This window comes from Macaca mulatta, chromosome 20 (assembly GCF_049350105.2).
Source record: "Macaca mulatta isolate MMU2019108-1 chromosome 20, T2T-MMU8v2.0, whole genome shotgun sequence".
Classification (NCBI taxonomy): Eukaryota; Metazoa; Chordata; class Mammalia; order Primates; family Cercopithecidae; genus Macaca; species Macaca mulatta.
In genome coordinates, this window is record NC_133425.1 from 68923680 (window position 1) to 68939427 (window position 15748).

General features: G+C 45.3%; 1 protein-coding gene across 1 annotated transcript in view; it reads left to right on the plus strand.

Annotated features, from left to right (window-relative positions):
* HYDIN (HYDIN axonemal central pair apparatus protein) overlaps positions 1 to 15748 on the plus strand; it is a 469694-nt gene that overhangs the window by 349953 nt on the left and 103993 nt on the right. The window contains exons 48-49 of the mRNA XM_077984568.1: positions 9869 to 10495; positions 12653 to 12871. Coding sequence (XP_077840694.1) covers positions 9869 to 10495; positions 12653 to 12871 — 846 coding nt within the window. The remainder of the gene's footprint in view (positions 1 to 9868; positions 10496 to 12652; positions 12872 to 15748) is intronic.

A 15748-nucleotide genomic window follows, 5' to 3' on the forward strand; every position in this document is an offset into this window, starting at 1 on the left:
CCAGCCCCTGACCCCAGACCCCACTACTGGATTCAGGGCAGGTACTTTTGCATGTGCTTTGTTGACCTTGGATGAGGTGATAAGGACCTTATCACGGTCATCCATTTGGAAACAGGCTTGTGTATCATTTGAGCTTAGCACAAAACATAATCAATCATGTTCCCTGGGGGGACTTCTTGAGACTCTTGGACTAATGTGGTTGTCTGGTCTGAAAACACTCAAGCTCAAGAAAAACTGCTGAGACTAGATGTGTTCTCAGGAAGTGAAAGAAAATTCCAGGGCGAGTGCCAAGGTGAAAGGGAAGGACTAAAGACCTTCCTGCTTCCTCATCAGAAGGATTGCTCTGTGTCTTAAACCGTCAGCACACCTCCCTGCTCTGGCTTCAGCTCTTCTCACAGCCTTTAAAGATGTTCTCAAGAATCACCCACCTTTAAAATGAAAAAAAAAAACAAAACTTCCTTCAACCCTGGTGCCCCCGACGAGCACCCCTTTTCTCTCGTTCCCTTCATACTTGTCACCACTTGCTGGCTTTGCCTCCTCACCCCTCATTCCTGCCTCCCCCTTTCCTACCCTGATTCCTGTCTCCACCACTCCCTCAAATCCAAGGCTCCAGCCTCTCCATTTCCAGATCTAATGGGCATGGGTCAGGCCTTGACTTGCTTGATGTCCTCCTACATGAGCTTCACACTGTGGATCATACCCTCCTTGGATCGCTCTTCTTTCCTAGCATCCTGGTCCACCCTTTCTGGCTTTCCTCCTTCTCCCTGACTTCTTTCTGGACCCGCCTCCACCCATCCTTAGTCACTCTGCAGGTTCCCAGCCTCAACCTTTGTCTCTTCCTGCTCGGTCTAAGGCTGACCCCCATCCCATGCGTTACTTCATGTTTACCTGATCATACATAATGGGTTGGAGGAAGAGGAGGGGGGTAGGAAAAGCTTGCAAATTCCAAAGCAAAGTGAAGGGCATTCCAGGCAGAGGGACGGCCCAAAAGAGGGAGGAGAGAAAGGCAGGAGCCACATGAAAAAGAGCTAAAGCAATGTTTAACATCTAACAGCTACGGTGTACTGAATTCCTGCTCTGTGACACTCCCTTCTGGGAACTCTGAATAGATCCCATCACCTTCTACCTCCAGTGTTGACAACACCTGCTGAGGGAGACATGATCATCACCATCATTTTGGAGATGAGGAAGCTGGAATGCAGCACAGTTCAGCGATGCACCCAAGGTCACGTGGCCAGAAGGCAGTTGGGGCAGGCCCAATTTGTCCAACTCCAAAGCAGGCACTCTTTTCCCTGGTTCTTGCACTGCCTCCCAAGCCCTTAGTCCATCCACGGCTCCTGACACTTCTTCAGGTTGTCCCTCGGACACTGGTAACTCAACACAGCCCACATCAAGCTCATCATCTATGCTGCCTTCCTCCCAGACCTCTTCCTGGCCCTATATTCCTCCCCAACCCTTCTTCTAGCTCCCAGGCCCAATTCCCAGAGTCACCCTGACTCTGCTGCTTCTGCACCTTCAATCCCATGACCAACCAGGAGCCCTGTGAGGGAGTCCCCCTCCTAAATCGTTCCCAGACTAGGGCTCTCCTTTCTTCCCTTGTCCCCAGCTGTCTCACCCATCTTTGCTGTGGTACTGTGTAACTACATGGTAGTTCCATCATCACACCCCCTGGTCTTCTGGTTCTGGAAACAGGATGAAGAAGGGGACACAGTTTGCAGAAACATAAAGTGTATTTTTCTGTTTTTCTTGCTTGTTGCCAAATTAGTTTAATATCCATGGAAGGAAATCATAGTGGAGAGACCAAAAATGTCTCACTTAGAGCTGAATCTTTGCACACATCCATGCTTATTTCCTTAGGCTACATTTCTAAACATGTCATTCCGGGGTTGAAAGGTGTGTATTTTACCCCCAACCTCACAGGCTATAGGTTTTAGCATTCCTTGTAATCCTTGCTGATTAGATTCGATGGGTGAACAACTGATTATTTTTATTGCTTGGATTTGCATTTCTTGAATTGTTAGTGAGGTGAACCTTTAAAAAAAAAAAATGCTGGTTGGTCATTGAACTCCTCTTCAGGATTTTATTTAAACATCCCAGCAAGCCCTTCTCTGGCCACTGTATTTAAAATTGAGTAAGACAAAAGCAAAAACAAAACAAACAAACACCAACAACAAAAAAAAAGCCCACTTCTTAGCCCCTTCCCTGTCTCTTAGCACTCATCACCATCTCACATACCATAGGTTTTTATGTGGTTTTTGTCTGCCTACCTGCCCCTGCAAAATATAAGCCTCATGAAGGCTGAGGCTTTTGTCTGTTTTGATCACTTAATGAGTCTCCCACCTGGCGGAAGGGTGCTCAAAAATATTTGTTTTGTGTGTGGATATGTTTTTATTTTGAGACAGAATCTTGCTCTGTCATCCAAACTGGAGTACAGTGGCTTGATCTTGGCTCACTGCAACCTCCGCTTCCTGGGTTCAAGCGATTCTCCTGCCTCAGCCTCCCGAGTAACTGGGATGATAGGCGCCCGCCACCACTCCCGGCTAATTTTTGTATTTTTAGTAGAAACAGGGTTTCGCCATGTTGGCCAGGCTGGTCTCAAACTCCTGACCTCAGGTCATCCACCCACCTCAGCCTCCCAAAGTGCTGGAATTACAGGTATGAGCCACTGTGCCTGGCCAATCATTTTTATTTCTTTTGTGGATTGTTTTAATCTTTTTTTTTTTTTTTTTTTTTTTTTTGATATAAGTCTCACTCTGTCACCCAGGCTGGAGTGCAGTGCGTGATCTCAGCTCACTGCAACCTTCACCTCCTGGGTTCAAGCGCTTCTCCTGTCTCAGCTTACTGAGTAGCTGGGATTACAGGCACCCACCACCATGTCCGGCTAATGTTTGTATTTTTAGTAGAGACAGGATTTCACCATGTTGGCCAGATTAGTCTTGAACTCCTAACCTCATGTGATCCATCCACCTTGGCCTCCCAAAGTGCTAGGATTACAGGCATGAGCCACCGCACCCGGCCTGTTTTTACCTTTCTAATCAGAAGATTTCCTTCCATCTAATAGCCTACTGCTCTTTAACTGTTTATCCTATAAAATGAAATCTGCTGGTGATTCTGATTTTCTCTGTATCAGCTTTTCAAATCTGAATATGCATGCAAATCACCCAGGGATCCTGTTAATATGCAGAGAGGTTCCAATTCAGTAGGTCTGGGCTGGGGCATGAGACTCTATTTCTAACAAGTCCCAGGTCACATTCATGCTGCTGGCTCTTAGGTCACACTCTGAGTAGCAAGGCTCTAAGCAGTTGCCTAGCAGCCAACACTAACGTTAGCAAAAGCATAGTCTCAAGTGGATATATCGTCAGGAATCTTTAAACTGCAAGAAATAGAAGACTCAATTCAGGCCATCTGTGGTGGTGTGCACCTATAGTCCCAGCTACTCAGGAGGCTGAGACAGGAGGATTGCATGAGCTCAGGAGTTCGAATCCAGCCTGGACAACACAGCAAGATCCTGTCTTTTTTTTTTTTTTTTTTTTAAGGAAGAAAGAAAGACAGAAAACCCAATTCCAAAAATGTTAAAAAAAAATTTATTTGCTCACATATATGAAAATTCATGGCTTGTTCCTTCCTGAATTCTTACTTCAGATACTGTATTTTTTACTTTTAAAATTTCCGCTTGGTTCTTTTTAAATTTTTCAATTTATCTGCTTGGATTTCCTTCTGCCGTACTGATCATAGTTATAACAGCTGCATATAGTTCTTGTCTGACAGTTCCTCCATCTGAGTCACCTCGGGGTTGGCATAGTTGACTGTCTTTTCCTTTGAGAATTTGTCAGAGTTTCCTGACTCTTCATATAACAAGTAATTTTGTATCACATCCTGCAATTTTTGGATGTTATGTTGCAGACTCTGTATAGTATTATAATTCTCCGAAGAATGTTGATGCTTTAGGTTTAACAGACAATTAGCTTGGTTGGATCAAGTTTTGGTCTTTTGCATCTGCAGCGGGTCAGTGACTAAGATGTCAGTTCCATTCTTTAAACCTTAATCACAAATTGTTTTCAGTTTGCCCCACACACAGTTCAAGAGTCAGCCAGCCAGAGATTTAGGCTGCTGATACAGAAAATTTGGGGTTCCTCTTCTCTGGCTCTCTCTCCTTTCTGGGGTTTCCCCTTCACTCTCTGGAGGCTCTGAATGTTCCAGGACTTCTTTCTGTGGCTCCTCTAGAATGAAGATTGGTGGGCTTTTCTTTTTTTTTCTTTCTTTTTTTTTTTTTTTTTTTTGAGACAGAGTTTTGCTTAGTCGCCTAGACTGGAATGCAATGGCGCGATCTTGGCTCACTGCAACCTCTGCCTCCCAGGTTCAAACCATTCTCCTGCCTCAGCCTCCCGAGTAGCTGGGACTACAGACGTGCACCACCATGCCCGGCTAATTTTCGTATTTTTAGGAGAGACAGAGTTTCACTATGTTGGCCAGGATGGTGTTGAACTCCTGACCTCAGGTGACCCTCCCACCTTGGCCTCTGAAAGTGCTGGGATGACAGGCGTGCCGGCCCGGTTGGTGGGTTTTTCCATTGTGGTGTGGCCACCAGCCACTACCACTGCCATGACTATCTTCAGTGTAAAGCCACAAAAAAAGAGGAAAAGGATTCACTTTATACAACTCTCTTATTCCAAGTTTCAACAGCCCCTTTAAAAACTGCCTAATTTGTTTTTAGTCTCTAGAGTTCTCAGGGAGTTATGTTTCTATTTTATTCAGTCTGTAGCTGTTAAGTATGGGACAATCAGTTTGCTGGTTGTTCATTCCCACGCAGGAAAACTATAAACACCCATGCAAAGTTCTTTGCCTGCATCTCTTGGCTCACCTGTGCTGCTTCTGGTCTCTGACTGATGCCCTCCACATGAGAGACCCCGAAAGTTCTGGCTTAGACTCGCCCAGATCCAAACCCAGCTGGAAAGGAGTGCTTCGTTAAACACCATTTTGGCCACAGTGCTGGCTTTCACTGTCACTGGAGAGCGCCGTGTGCCTGTTCTGAACCAGTCCCCTTGGCCAGGGGGATGCCATTCTGTGACTGGTCAGTTCTGAATCACCTGCTTACTCCTGGAAGAAGAGGTATTGCACAGAGCAAGAATCAAGGATGGGAAAATAAAGGGATGTTGGACAAGAAAAAAAATCACAGAACCAGCTATAATGGGAGACAGGACAGGAAGTGAGAAATACACCTGTCAGTCTGGAAACTCAAAGATTAATCTGTGAAGCTATGAATTTGTCATATACCCTCTGGGCCAAAGTTTCCTTATCTCATCCCTTGATGATCTCTAATTTCCCTTCCTGCTCAGGTCTTCTCTGTCCTCTTGAAAAGCCTGTTATCTCTTAAAATTTTTGTTTCAAAAATCTAACCAAAAAAGTGCACTTCAACTACATCTGATTCTGCTTGTTGTTGTTGTTGTTTTGTTTTGTTTTTTCAGTTGGAGTTTCACCCTTGTCGCCCAGGCTGGAGTGCAGTGGCACAATCTCTGCTCACTGCAACCTCTACCTCCCCGGTTCAAGCAATTCTCCTGCCTCAGCCTCCCAAGTAGCTGGGATTACAGGCGTGTGCCACCACACCCAGCTAATTTTTGTATTTTTTAGTAGAGACAAGGTTTCACCATGTTGGTCAGCCTGGTCTTGAACTCCTGACCTCAGGTGATCCACCTGCCTTGGCCTCCCAAAATGCTGGGATTACAGGCATGAGCCAACGCACCCAACCAAAATAATCCTGTTTTAAACAAATTAATGATGATTTCTCACTGTAGAAGAAGAAAGCCTTGCATTTGGCCATCGTCCTTGTTTCTCCTCTGAACTTTCCTTTGCTTCCTTCTTTCTTTTTTCTGTCCAAAATCTTCCTTTCTACCCTCCAGCTCAATCTTAAACCCAATTCCATCCCTCTCAACTTGCCTTCCTCCCTCAAATGAGCCCTTGCCAGCCATCATTTCTTACTTCAAATCTATAAAAGCAAATTTCTCCCAAATGTTATTCCTTAAAAAGAAAGTTTACCTTTATGTTTATATTTTGGATCAATGGTTTCTTTTGTATTGGCTGTTGTTTACTAAAGTACAGTTGAACAAAGCCTAGTGGAAATTTGATCCATGTAATCACTTGACTAAATAGTGTGTTAATAGACTAGGAAGGGTCTTATTTTCTTCAGCCACCACCTTCAAGTATTTCTGTTGAAGATACAAGAGTCTTAGAATAACCTCATTTAACCACATTTACCCTCTTTTTTTTTTTTTTTTTTTTTTTTTTTTTTTGAGGCAGGGTCTCACTACATCACCCAGGCTGGAGTGCTTGGCGTGGACACCACTCACTGCAGCCTTGATCTCTCCCAGGCTCAGGTGATCCTCCCACCTCAGCCTCCCGAGTACCTGGGACTGCAGGGGTGCACCACTATGTCTGGCTAATTTTTTTGTAGAAATGTGATTTTGCCATGTTGCCCAAGCTGTTCTCAGACTCCTGGGCTCAAGCAATCCACCTGCCTCGGCCTCCCAAAGTGCTACCCTCTTCTAAATTATATGCTAATGTTGTTATGTATTTGAATTCTCACTATATATTTTTAATGCAGAAACATTATTCTTATTGATTAAAACAATCAATTTGCATTTATTTTTACCTAAATGCCCATTCATCAATATTTATCAATATGCATTTCTCAGCACCCTCCTAAACAATCTTTAACTCCTTTCTACATCTCTTGTATCTGTTTTCTTTTACCTAAAGAACATTCCTGGGTGTTGTGTTTTGTTTTTTTAGGTACAGGTTCTTTGGCAACAAATTACTCAAGTTTTGCTTGTCCAAAATGTCTTAACTTCACCTTGATTTTTAAAGGGTGTTTTTTTCTAGGCAGGCCTCTAGGTTGCCAGCCATTTTTCTTCAGCACTTTGATATTATTTTTCTATCTTTGTCTTCCATGTGGCTGTTGAGATGTTGTCTGTCAGCATGATTGTGCTCCTTCCGTGTTAGCCGTGATGCAGGGCAGGTGAGCCCCACAGTGGGGCTTAGCCCAGAGGGTTCTTGGCTTTGCCCAGGGAAGTATTCGAGGGCACGCCGGAGGTGGAAGAAAACAGCTTTATTGAAGAGGCAGTGTGACAGTTCTGTGACTGCTCCTGCCCAGCAGGGCTACCCTGTAGGCAAAGAGTAGCAGCTCAGGACACTTTACAGTCATATTTATACCCACTTTTAATTGCATGCAGATGAAGGGGCAGAATATGCAGAAATTTGTAGGGAAGAGGTCTTTTGGGTCATTGAGTCATGGCCATGAAAGGGGTGGTAACTCCTGAGTGTTGCCATGGCAATGATATATTGACATGGCACACTGGTGGGCGTGTCTGATTGGAAAGCTGTTTCCACCCCCACCCTGTTTTAGCGAGTCCTCAATCTGGTCCAGCGTCTGAGCCCCGCCTCCTACCTCTTTCTGACTCTAACTGCCTTTAAGATGTTTCTCTTTGTCTTTAAGGTCTCAACACCTTCAGGATGTCATGTCTTCATTCAGTAATTTACTGTGATTTGCCTAGGTGTTGTTTTCTTTGTATTTTACTACTTGAGGTTTATAGTGATTCTTGAATATGTGGGTTGGGAACCATTAGCTGATAACTCTTTCAGATTTCTTCTCCTCCATTCTTTCTCTCCTCTCCGTCTGGGATTCCAATCATAAATATACTAGGCCTTTTTGCAAACCTTTCACAGTAATACATGTCTTTTGTGCTTTTTCTATGTTCTACATACTTTTGTGCTCTCTTTATACCGAATATTTTCTTCTGACATATTGTCTAGTTCGATGTCTTTTTTTCAGTGAGGTCTAACCTGCTATTCAAACTTCCTTTCAGTTTTTCATTTTGTTTTTGCATTAAAAAGCCATTAATTCTTTTCTTACTGTTTCTAGTTCTCTTCAAAATTCTCACTTCTCAATCGTGTTTTAATTCCCTCAGCAGATTAAGTATGTTTTAAAGTCCTTGTCTTATAGAGCCATGCATAGATCCTCAGCAGTCTGGTCTCCTGTCTGTCTTTTGCTCTTGCTTTATGGTCACATGATCTTATCTCTTTAGGTGCCAAGTATTTTTTTAAAGATGGGGGTCTTGCTTGCCCAAGCTGGTCTAGAATTGCTGGCCTCAAGCAATCCTCCCATCTCAGCCTCCCAAAGTGCTGAGATTACAGGCATGAGCCACCATGCCCAACCCAGGTTTTTATCAAGGGCCAGATACTGAACGGAAAAAACGTTCTGAGGCTCTGGAAAATGTTGTCTCCCTCCAGAGAGAATCACTGTTTGCTACTGGCAGTCAGCTAGGCTAGGAGCACTAGAAATCTTGATTCAATCAGGATTGAGATCATTTTAAACTGAACTTCAGTCCCTGGGAGGGTGGGGCTATTTCAGGTTGACCTTCTTTTTTTTCTTTTTCCCACTGTTATTTGAAGTACAGGGGTACATGTGCAGGATGTGCAGGTTTGTTACATAGGTAAACATGTGCCACCATGGTTTGCTGCACAGATCATCCCATCACCTAGATGTTAAGCCCAGCGTTCATTAACTATTCTTCTGATGCTCTCCCTCCTCCTGCCCCCCAACCCCTGACAGACCCCAGTGTGTATTGTCCCCCGACCCATGTGTCCATGTGTCCTCATCATTCATCTCCCACTTATAAGGGAGAACATTTTTTTTTAATTTATTTATTATTATTATACTTTAAGTTGTAGGGTACATGTGCATAACGTGCAGGTTTGTTACATATGTATACTTGTGCCATGTGGGAGAACATTTATTATTTGGTTTTCTGTTCCTGCGTTAGTTTGCTGAGGATAATGGCGTTCCAGCTCCATCCATGTCTCTCTCTGCAAAGGACAGGTTGACCCTTATTCCTAATATGGAACCTTTCAGAGACCTAACCCAAAGGCCAGGGGATTTACCAGGATCTCCTTTCCTTGGCAGGCCTGGAGTCTAATTTTTGAACCCCAGCCCCATGAGTCATGCTGGCCTGAACTTAGAGAGAAGAGCTAGACCTGGGAAGGGAGACAGTGGGCTGCACTGCAGATAGCGGTCACTAGACTGGAATGGACTTTGCATAATATCATCAAAGAGTGACCCAGAAAACGATGGAGCCTACCCGAGGATTTCATCCAGGGGAGGAGAAAATCAGAGCCCACAAAGCAAGTTTAAAAGTGCAGCAAGAAAAAGAATAAAGTTGGTTTCTCTATGCCCAGTGCATTAAATAAATACATATTTTAAAAGCCTGAGGTGCAGCCAGATTCTAAACCCCCATTTGTTCCCAACAATATCCATTGTATACAATACGTGTGTGGTTTTAATAACTGCAAAGGGACTGTTGTAAGCTTTTTACATGCATTCACACATTTTATCTTCAGGAGTCCTCTGGAGTATTAATATTGCTATCTCCATTATACAGATGAGGCAGAGAGAGGCCAAGTCCTCTCCCAGGGTCACAGCTACCAAGCAGTGCAGCTGGGATTGGACCACTACACGCTATGGCCTATCCCAGGGCACCTGAGGCAGGTGCAGATGGCTTGCATCTGTTAGTCTTTTCCCCTTGATCCTGCAGAACAGCAGCTCTCAACCAGGAGTACACATCAAAGTCACTCTGCACCTTTTCCAAAATGCACAATGCCAGGACCCAGCCAGATCTCGAACAGAGAAGGACCATGGAATGGATATTTAGATAAAAACCCCCAAGATGATTCCCAGGCACAACCTTAGCATGCAGAGGAGGTGCCCGGGTCCTCAGAGGCCTTCTCAAGAAACAAAGTGTCTTTTTGCTCCTCCTCATGCAATTTACTACCCCATAAAAAACTGTTTGACGCATCTTTTCTGTGTCATGCCTTCTAGGTTCCTCCATTCACCAAAGTGGATGTCAAGATGGAGACAATTGAAAGGAAAATATCTGTTAGGGAACCAACAGTGTCTGAGAAGGAAGAGCTAAATAAGAAGAAAAGGAACATGGGTGATGTCAGCATGCTTGGGCTTCCTCTTGTCCAGGACCAAGAGGACAGTGAAGGGGACGTCTCAAAGGACCCCGACAAGCAACTGGCCCAGAGGTTTAAAGCCTATGAGTTGACACTGAAGGATGTCCAGAACATCCTCATGTACTGGGACCGGAAGCAAGGAGTCCAGCTGCCTCCCGCAGGGATGGAGGAAGCGGCCCATGAGCCCGACGACCAGCGCCAGGTCCCCTCTGGTGGGCGCAGGGGCCGTAAGGACCGGGAGAGGGAGCGCCTGGAGAAGGAGCGCACGGAGAAGGAGCGCCTGGAGAGGGAGAAGGCGGAGCGGGAGCGCCTAGAGAAGCTGCGAGCCCTGGAGGAGCGGAGTGACTGGGAGGGGGAAGGGGAGGAGGACCACGAAGGGAAAAAGGAGAAGGACCTGGGTGTGCCCTTCCTTAACATCCAGACACCAGACTTTGAAGGCTTGAACTGGAAGCAGGCCCTAGAGAGTGACAAGCTTCCCAAAGGAGAGCAGGTAAGGACTCTCCTCCAGGGTGGGGAGGTCACAAGTCAGGCAGCAGGCACTGTGCTAAGATCATCAGGGGTGCTTCTACCTACCCGAAACCCACATCCCCTCAACTGCATTCATTTCTGATGCCCCCTCGGAATTAAGACAATAATGACTAAAGGACCTTTCCTACTTGGCAAGAGAAAATTTGTAGGAGATGTCACACATCTAAATTAGTCCATCCAAGCTTATGGAAAGCCACCTGTAACGGCTGATTTTTAATGTTGATAATATGGGTGCTACAGAGTGACAAGGCAGGTGAGGCTTTGGGGTGAAGCAGGAGACCCATCCACTCCAAAGTCTTCCCACTACCTCCCACAGTGACAGAAATTATCCTGTAAGACAGCTCTTCGTTCCTGTAAACAAAAGTATTGTGTATCCAAAAGCCACCTTTGCTAGCAGTTTGGAGGAGAGGCTTATTATAGCCTTTTCTCCAGGGACAGGTTTTTTCTGTGAAGGACGAGAAAGTAAGTATTTTAGGCTACAGGTGATACTGCTTCTATCACAACTGCTCCACTCAGCCTTCGGCGGGTAAAAGTGACCACCAGCAACATGTAACTGAATGGGCATGGCCGTGTTCCAATTCAAGTTTATTTAGAAAAAGTAGCAGGCCAGATTCAGCCAGGGCACCATAGTTTGCTGCCTTCTGGTTTCATCCATGACAAACTAGATGCAGCTTTTTTTTTTTTTTTTTTTAGATGGAGTCTCGTTCTGTTGCCCAGGCTGGAGTGCAGTAGTGCAATCTCAGCTCACTGCAACCTCCGCTTCCCATGTTCAAGTGATTCTCCTGCCTCAGCCTCCTAAGTAGCTGGGACGATAGGCATGCACCAGCACACCCAACTAACTTTTTTGTATCTTTAGTAGAGACAGGGTTTCACTATGTTGGTCAGGCTGGTCTTAAACTTCTGACCTCAAATGGTCAGCCTCACCCTCCCAAAGTGCTGGGATTACAGACGTGAGTCAACTTTTAAAAGTAGAGACTAGAGCCTGGGAGGAATATGTGGCAGGTCAGGGATGACGGGAGGATCAGAGTCATCCCTGCGATCCATGTGACTTCCATGTGCTGCGACCCACAGTAGAAGCCTTGCTGCAGTGGTCCTGGGTGGCACCAAAGGTGGGAAGGACTGCTGGGGGACATGCAACACCAGCTCTATGCCCTTACCAGTTTCACCTCAGGCCAGCCTTAGCTAAGGAATTGTGATTTTTTTTCCTGCAGAAATGTTTTTTTTTAAAAAAAGGACTATAACAAGAACATCTTGCCTTGTTTTATACTTTCCACCTTCCAAATCATAGGTTAGACTGCTGTTTGAAGAGCTCCCTGGCTCTGGTAATTCAACAATTGCTACAGATCATTCATGCCTTTCCCCATAGAGGTTCTAAATCCTGGGAGTTAACTCGGCTGCATATTAGTCAGGAAATGCCTTTAGCTCCTTGACACACAGGATGAGAAGCACAGGATTGCATGGAGATATTTAGTTACTTGCTGGGCCTAACAGGCCCAGTGGTCCACAGGCTGGGCCCTCAGGTGGGCTGTAACCTTTACTGTTGTGATAATGGCTGTTAGTCTAGAGGTAACATGCTTGTTCTGAGGCAGGAAGTGGCTGTTAAATTTCCAAACCATTTGCTCTGGAAATTGCTCATTCATTATATATGAGAGCAGAATGGGAAAATGCTGGAGGAATAAATGTTTTCTCTCTCAGGTTATTTTTCACTTCTCTCTTCATTCCCATTCTCTACCCTAGTCCCAGAACCTTTGCTTTATTATTTTCTTTGCTACATTTGACTTGCTCCCATCCCAACTTTCTTTCACCCTTGGAAGGAAGGAATATTTAACGCAAAAAGAAAAATTAACATGGAATCTGAAAATAGGTGGAACAACTCTATACTTTAGACATTAGAACGTTAAGAGCTGGCCTCTTCATATTAAACAGAGATTTATTGATTGCCTGCTATGTGCTTGGCTGTGTGCCATATCCACCTGCTAACCGTCCTAATGGAGTTTACAGTCCAGTTGCAAAGGCAGACAATTAAACAATTGCCATAAAGTGTAACAAAGGCTATGGTAAGAAAGGAAGAGAGGCATAGGGTTTTGCACAGGAAATTCACAATGGGCCTTTCCTTTAGATCCTAGACATCTTGGGTCTGGGATCCTCCGGACCACCCATCCCGCCTCCCGCCTTATTCTCAATCGTCTCCTACCCTGTGAAGCGGCCGCCTTTGACCATGACAGACGACCTGGAGCATTTTGTGTTTGTGATCCCACCATCCGAAGAGATATCTCTGGATGATAAAAAAGAAATGGAAATAGAATCAGACCTTTTGGCTGCCACAAACACTACAAAGGTAACACATGAGCAGTTTATTCTCCTAACCATGGCAGGACTTCAGCGGGCAGGGAGAGAAGGTCACCCCACACCAGACCAAAAATGGAGCCTGGCATGAGGTGTTCTGTTCACTGAGTTGTTTTCCCTCGACTTGTTGGGGATCCTCCCTGAAAACCTCATGTGAGCGTCCCTGAACTGCACCTTTCCTGGCTCTGACTTGTCCTACCTCCTAAGAGGAAACTGTCAGTGATTGATTCTCACCTAACAGCCTTTGCAGTCCCGTGGGAGGGTTTAGGGAACTTGTCTAGTTACTCTGCAGCACATCCACAATAAAAAAAATAAGCAAAACTAGCATTCTTAAAAAGATATCTAATTTTTTTTTTTTTTTTTTTTTGAGACAGAGTGTCGCTCTGTCGCCCAGGCTGGAGTGCAGTGGCCGCATCTCAGCTCCCTGCAAGCTCCGCCTCCCGGGTCTACGCCATTCTCCTGCCTCAGCCTCCCGAGTAGCTGGGACTACAGGCGCCCGCCACCTCACCCGGCTAGTTTTTTTTGTATTTTTTAGTAGAGACGGGGTTTCACCGTATTAGCCAGACTGGTCTCGATCTCCTGACCTTGTGATCCGCCCGTCTCGGCCTCCCAAAGTGCTGGGATTACAGGCTTGAGCCACCGCGCCCGGCCGATATCTAATCTTTTTTAAAACGTAAAAATATGTTTTGAAGCTAAGGTGATTGCACAGTGTGTAAGAATATAAGAATCAACACACACAAGTTAAGGGGACACGTGCCACTACAGAAAGGATAAATTATTAAAGAAATTAGGATGGGAAGATTGGATGTTTGGGGTAAAAGTCATTGTTTATGTCCTAGCCTGACACAATATGGTAAAATACATTCCAGCTGGATTAAAATTAAATAATCAAAATAAAATTGTGCAGAAATAGAAGAACATATATGCAATTAATAGAATAAATCACAAGAAAAATAAATTTGACCAATAATATGCAGAAAGTGTATATTTAAAATTATAGAAGGTTTTTTTATTCCCAGAGGAGAAGGGTGGCCCACAATTTGAATCTCTGCACACAGCCTTCTACAAACCATGCACATCAGCAAAGAGAGCTCGTAACTTCACCTATAAGTCCTGCTTACACGTAAACTGGGGACAGAGACTACCCCAAACCTCAGTTTACAAGTAAGTAGGAAATCAACATCTGAGATCAGTTGCATTGGTGGGCATGCCTCACCCGAGCAGAAAGTCCCTGGTGAAATTTCAAATTAAAAAGATAAAGAAGAAAAAATTGCTGTCAACCCCTTATTTTGGAAATCAGCCAGCTGGGCACTTTGGCTCATGCCTGTAATCCCCACACTTTGGGAGGCTGAGGTGGGCAGATTGCTTGAGCCCAGATGTTTGAGACCATCCTGGGAATATGGTGAAACCCCATCTCTACAAAAAATACAAAAATTAGCCAGGCATGGTGGCACGCACCTGTAGTCACAGCTGCTCAGGAGGCTGAGGTGGGAGGATTGCTTGAGCCCTAGGGGAAGAGTTGTAGTGAGCCGAGATGGCACCACTGCACTCCAGCCTGGACAATAAAGTAAGATCCTGTCTCAAAAGAAAAAGAAAAGAAAGATTGAAGGAAGGGAAGAGAGAGAGGGGAAAGAAAAGAAAAGAGAAAAGAAAAAAGGAGAAAGGAAAGAAAAGAAAGAAAAGAGAAAAGAAAAGAGGGAGGGAGAGAGAAGAAGGAGAAGGAGAAGACAAGAGAAGACAAGAGAAGAGAAGAGAGAAAAGAAAGGAAAAGAAAAGAGAAGAGAAAAGAAAAAGAAATGGCACTGTAAGAATGCTCAGAATAATTCCGACTATAGGGTATTTTGTAAGAACACAAATCTGGTCTCTCTAAAACGGCAATGTGATTGAGAGGAGGGCAGGAGAGTCTAGATTATAAGATACTAAAGAAACATAACAGATCATGGCGGACGGGAGGCAGGACTAGATTGCAACTCCAACTTGGATCGATAGAGCAGCGTGTCTCACATTGTGAATTTTAGCTTCAGAACAACTGCAGGAATAAATCAAGAAACCTGAAGGGACCCGCAGACCCTCTGAAGCAAGCAGATTGTTCCTGCAGGACCCAGGAGACACCTCGAATGCTGTGAGTGCCCAAACTGCAGAAGTGGGAAAGGAAGCTCCTCCACCCCTGATTTTCCACCAGGGAAACTGAAGATCTAGTTTACAGGAGAAGATTCCAACCTTACCTGGAGCTGAGTCAGTTTAGAGAACTGAGTGAAATGCAGGGTTAGAGGAAGCAGCAGGAAAGGCCCTGGGAGCTCCCTAGGTCCCCAAGCAGGCCATTCCTGTCTGGCATCACAGGGATGCTTCAGGAGGACGGCCACAGGCCCAGGGAAAATGCCACAGGGAAAAGGAAGTCTCCAGCTGAACTTTGTAACAATTTGAACTGGATAAGAAGCCTCCTGGGCAGGACTCTGGGGAGGGCACAAATCCAGCATGCAGACTCTACAGGCAGGGGAAGAACTAAAGCCATACTTGCTTTCACAGCTGGGAGGTGGGTAGCCTGGGGCAAGTTCTCAGCCCTGCTCACCCACTGCCTGGAAACAGACTCAATGCTATTATTGGTGGGGGCATGGTGGGAGTAAGACCAGCCCTTTGGATTGCATGGGAGCTGGGTGAGGCCTGTAACTGCTGGCTTTTGCCCACTTCCCTGACAACCTGCATGACTCGGCAGCGGGAGCCATAATCCTCCTAAGTACATAACTCCATTGATCTAGGAACCTCACCCCTATCCCCCACAGCAGCCGCAGCAAGACCAGCCCAAGGAGAGTCTGAGCTCAGACATGCCTAGCCCTGTCCCCAACTGATGGTCCTTCCCTACCCAACCGGG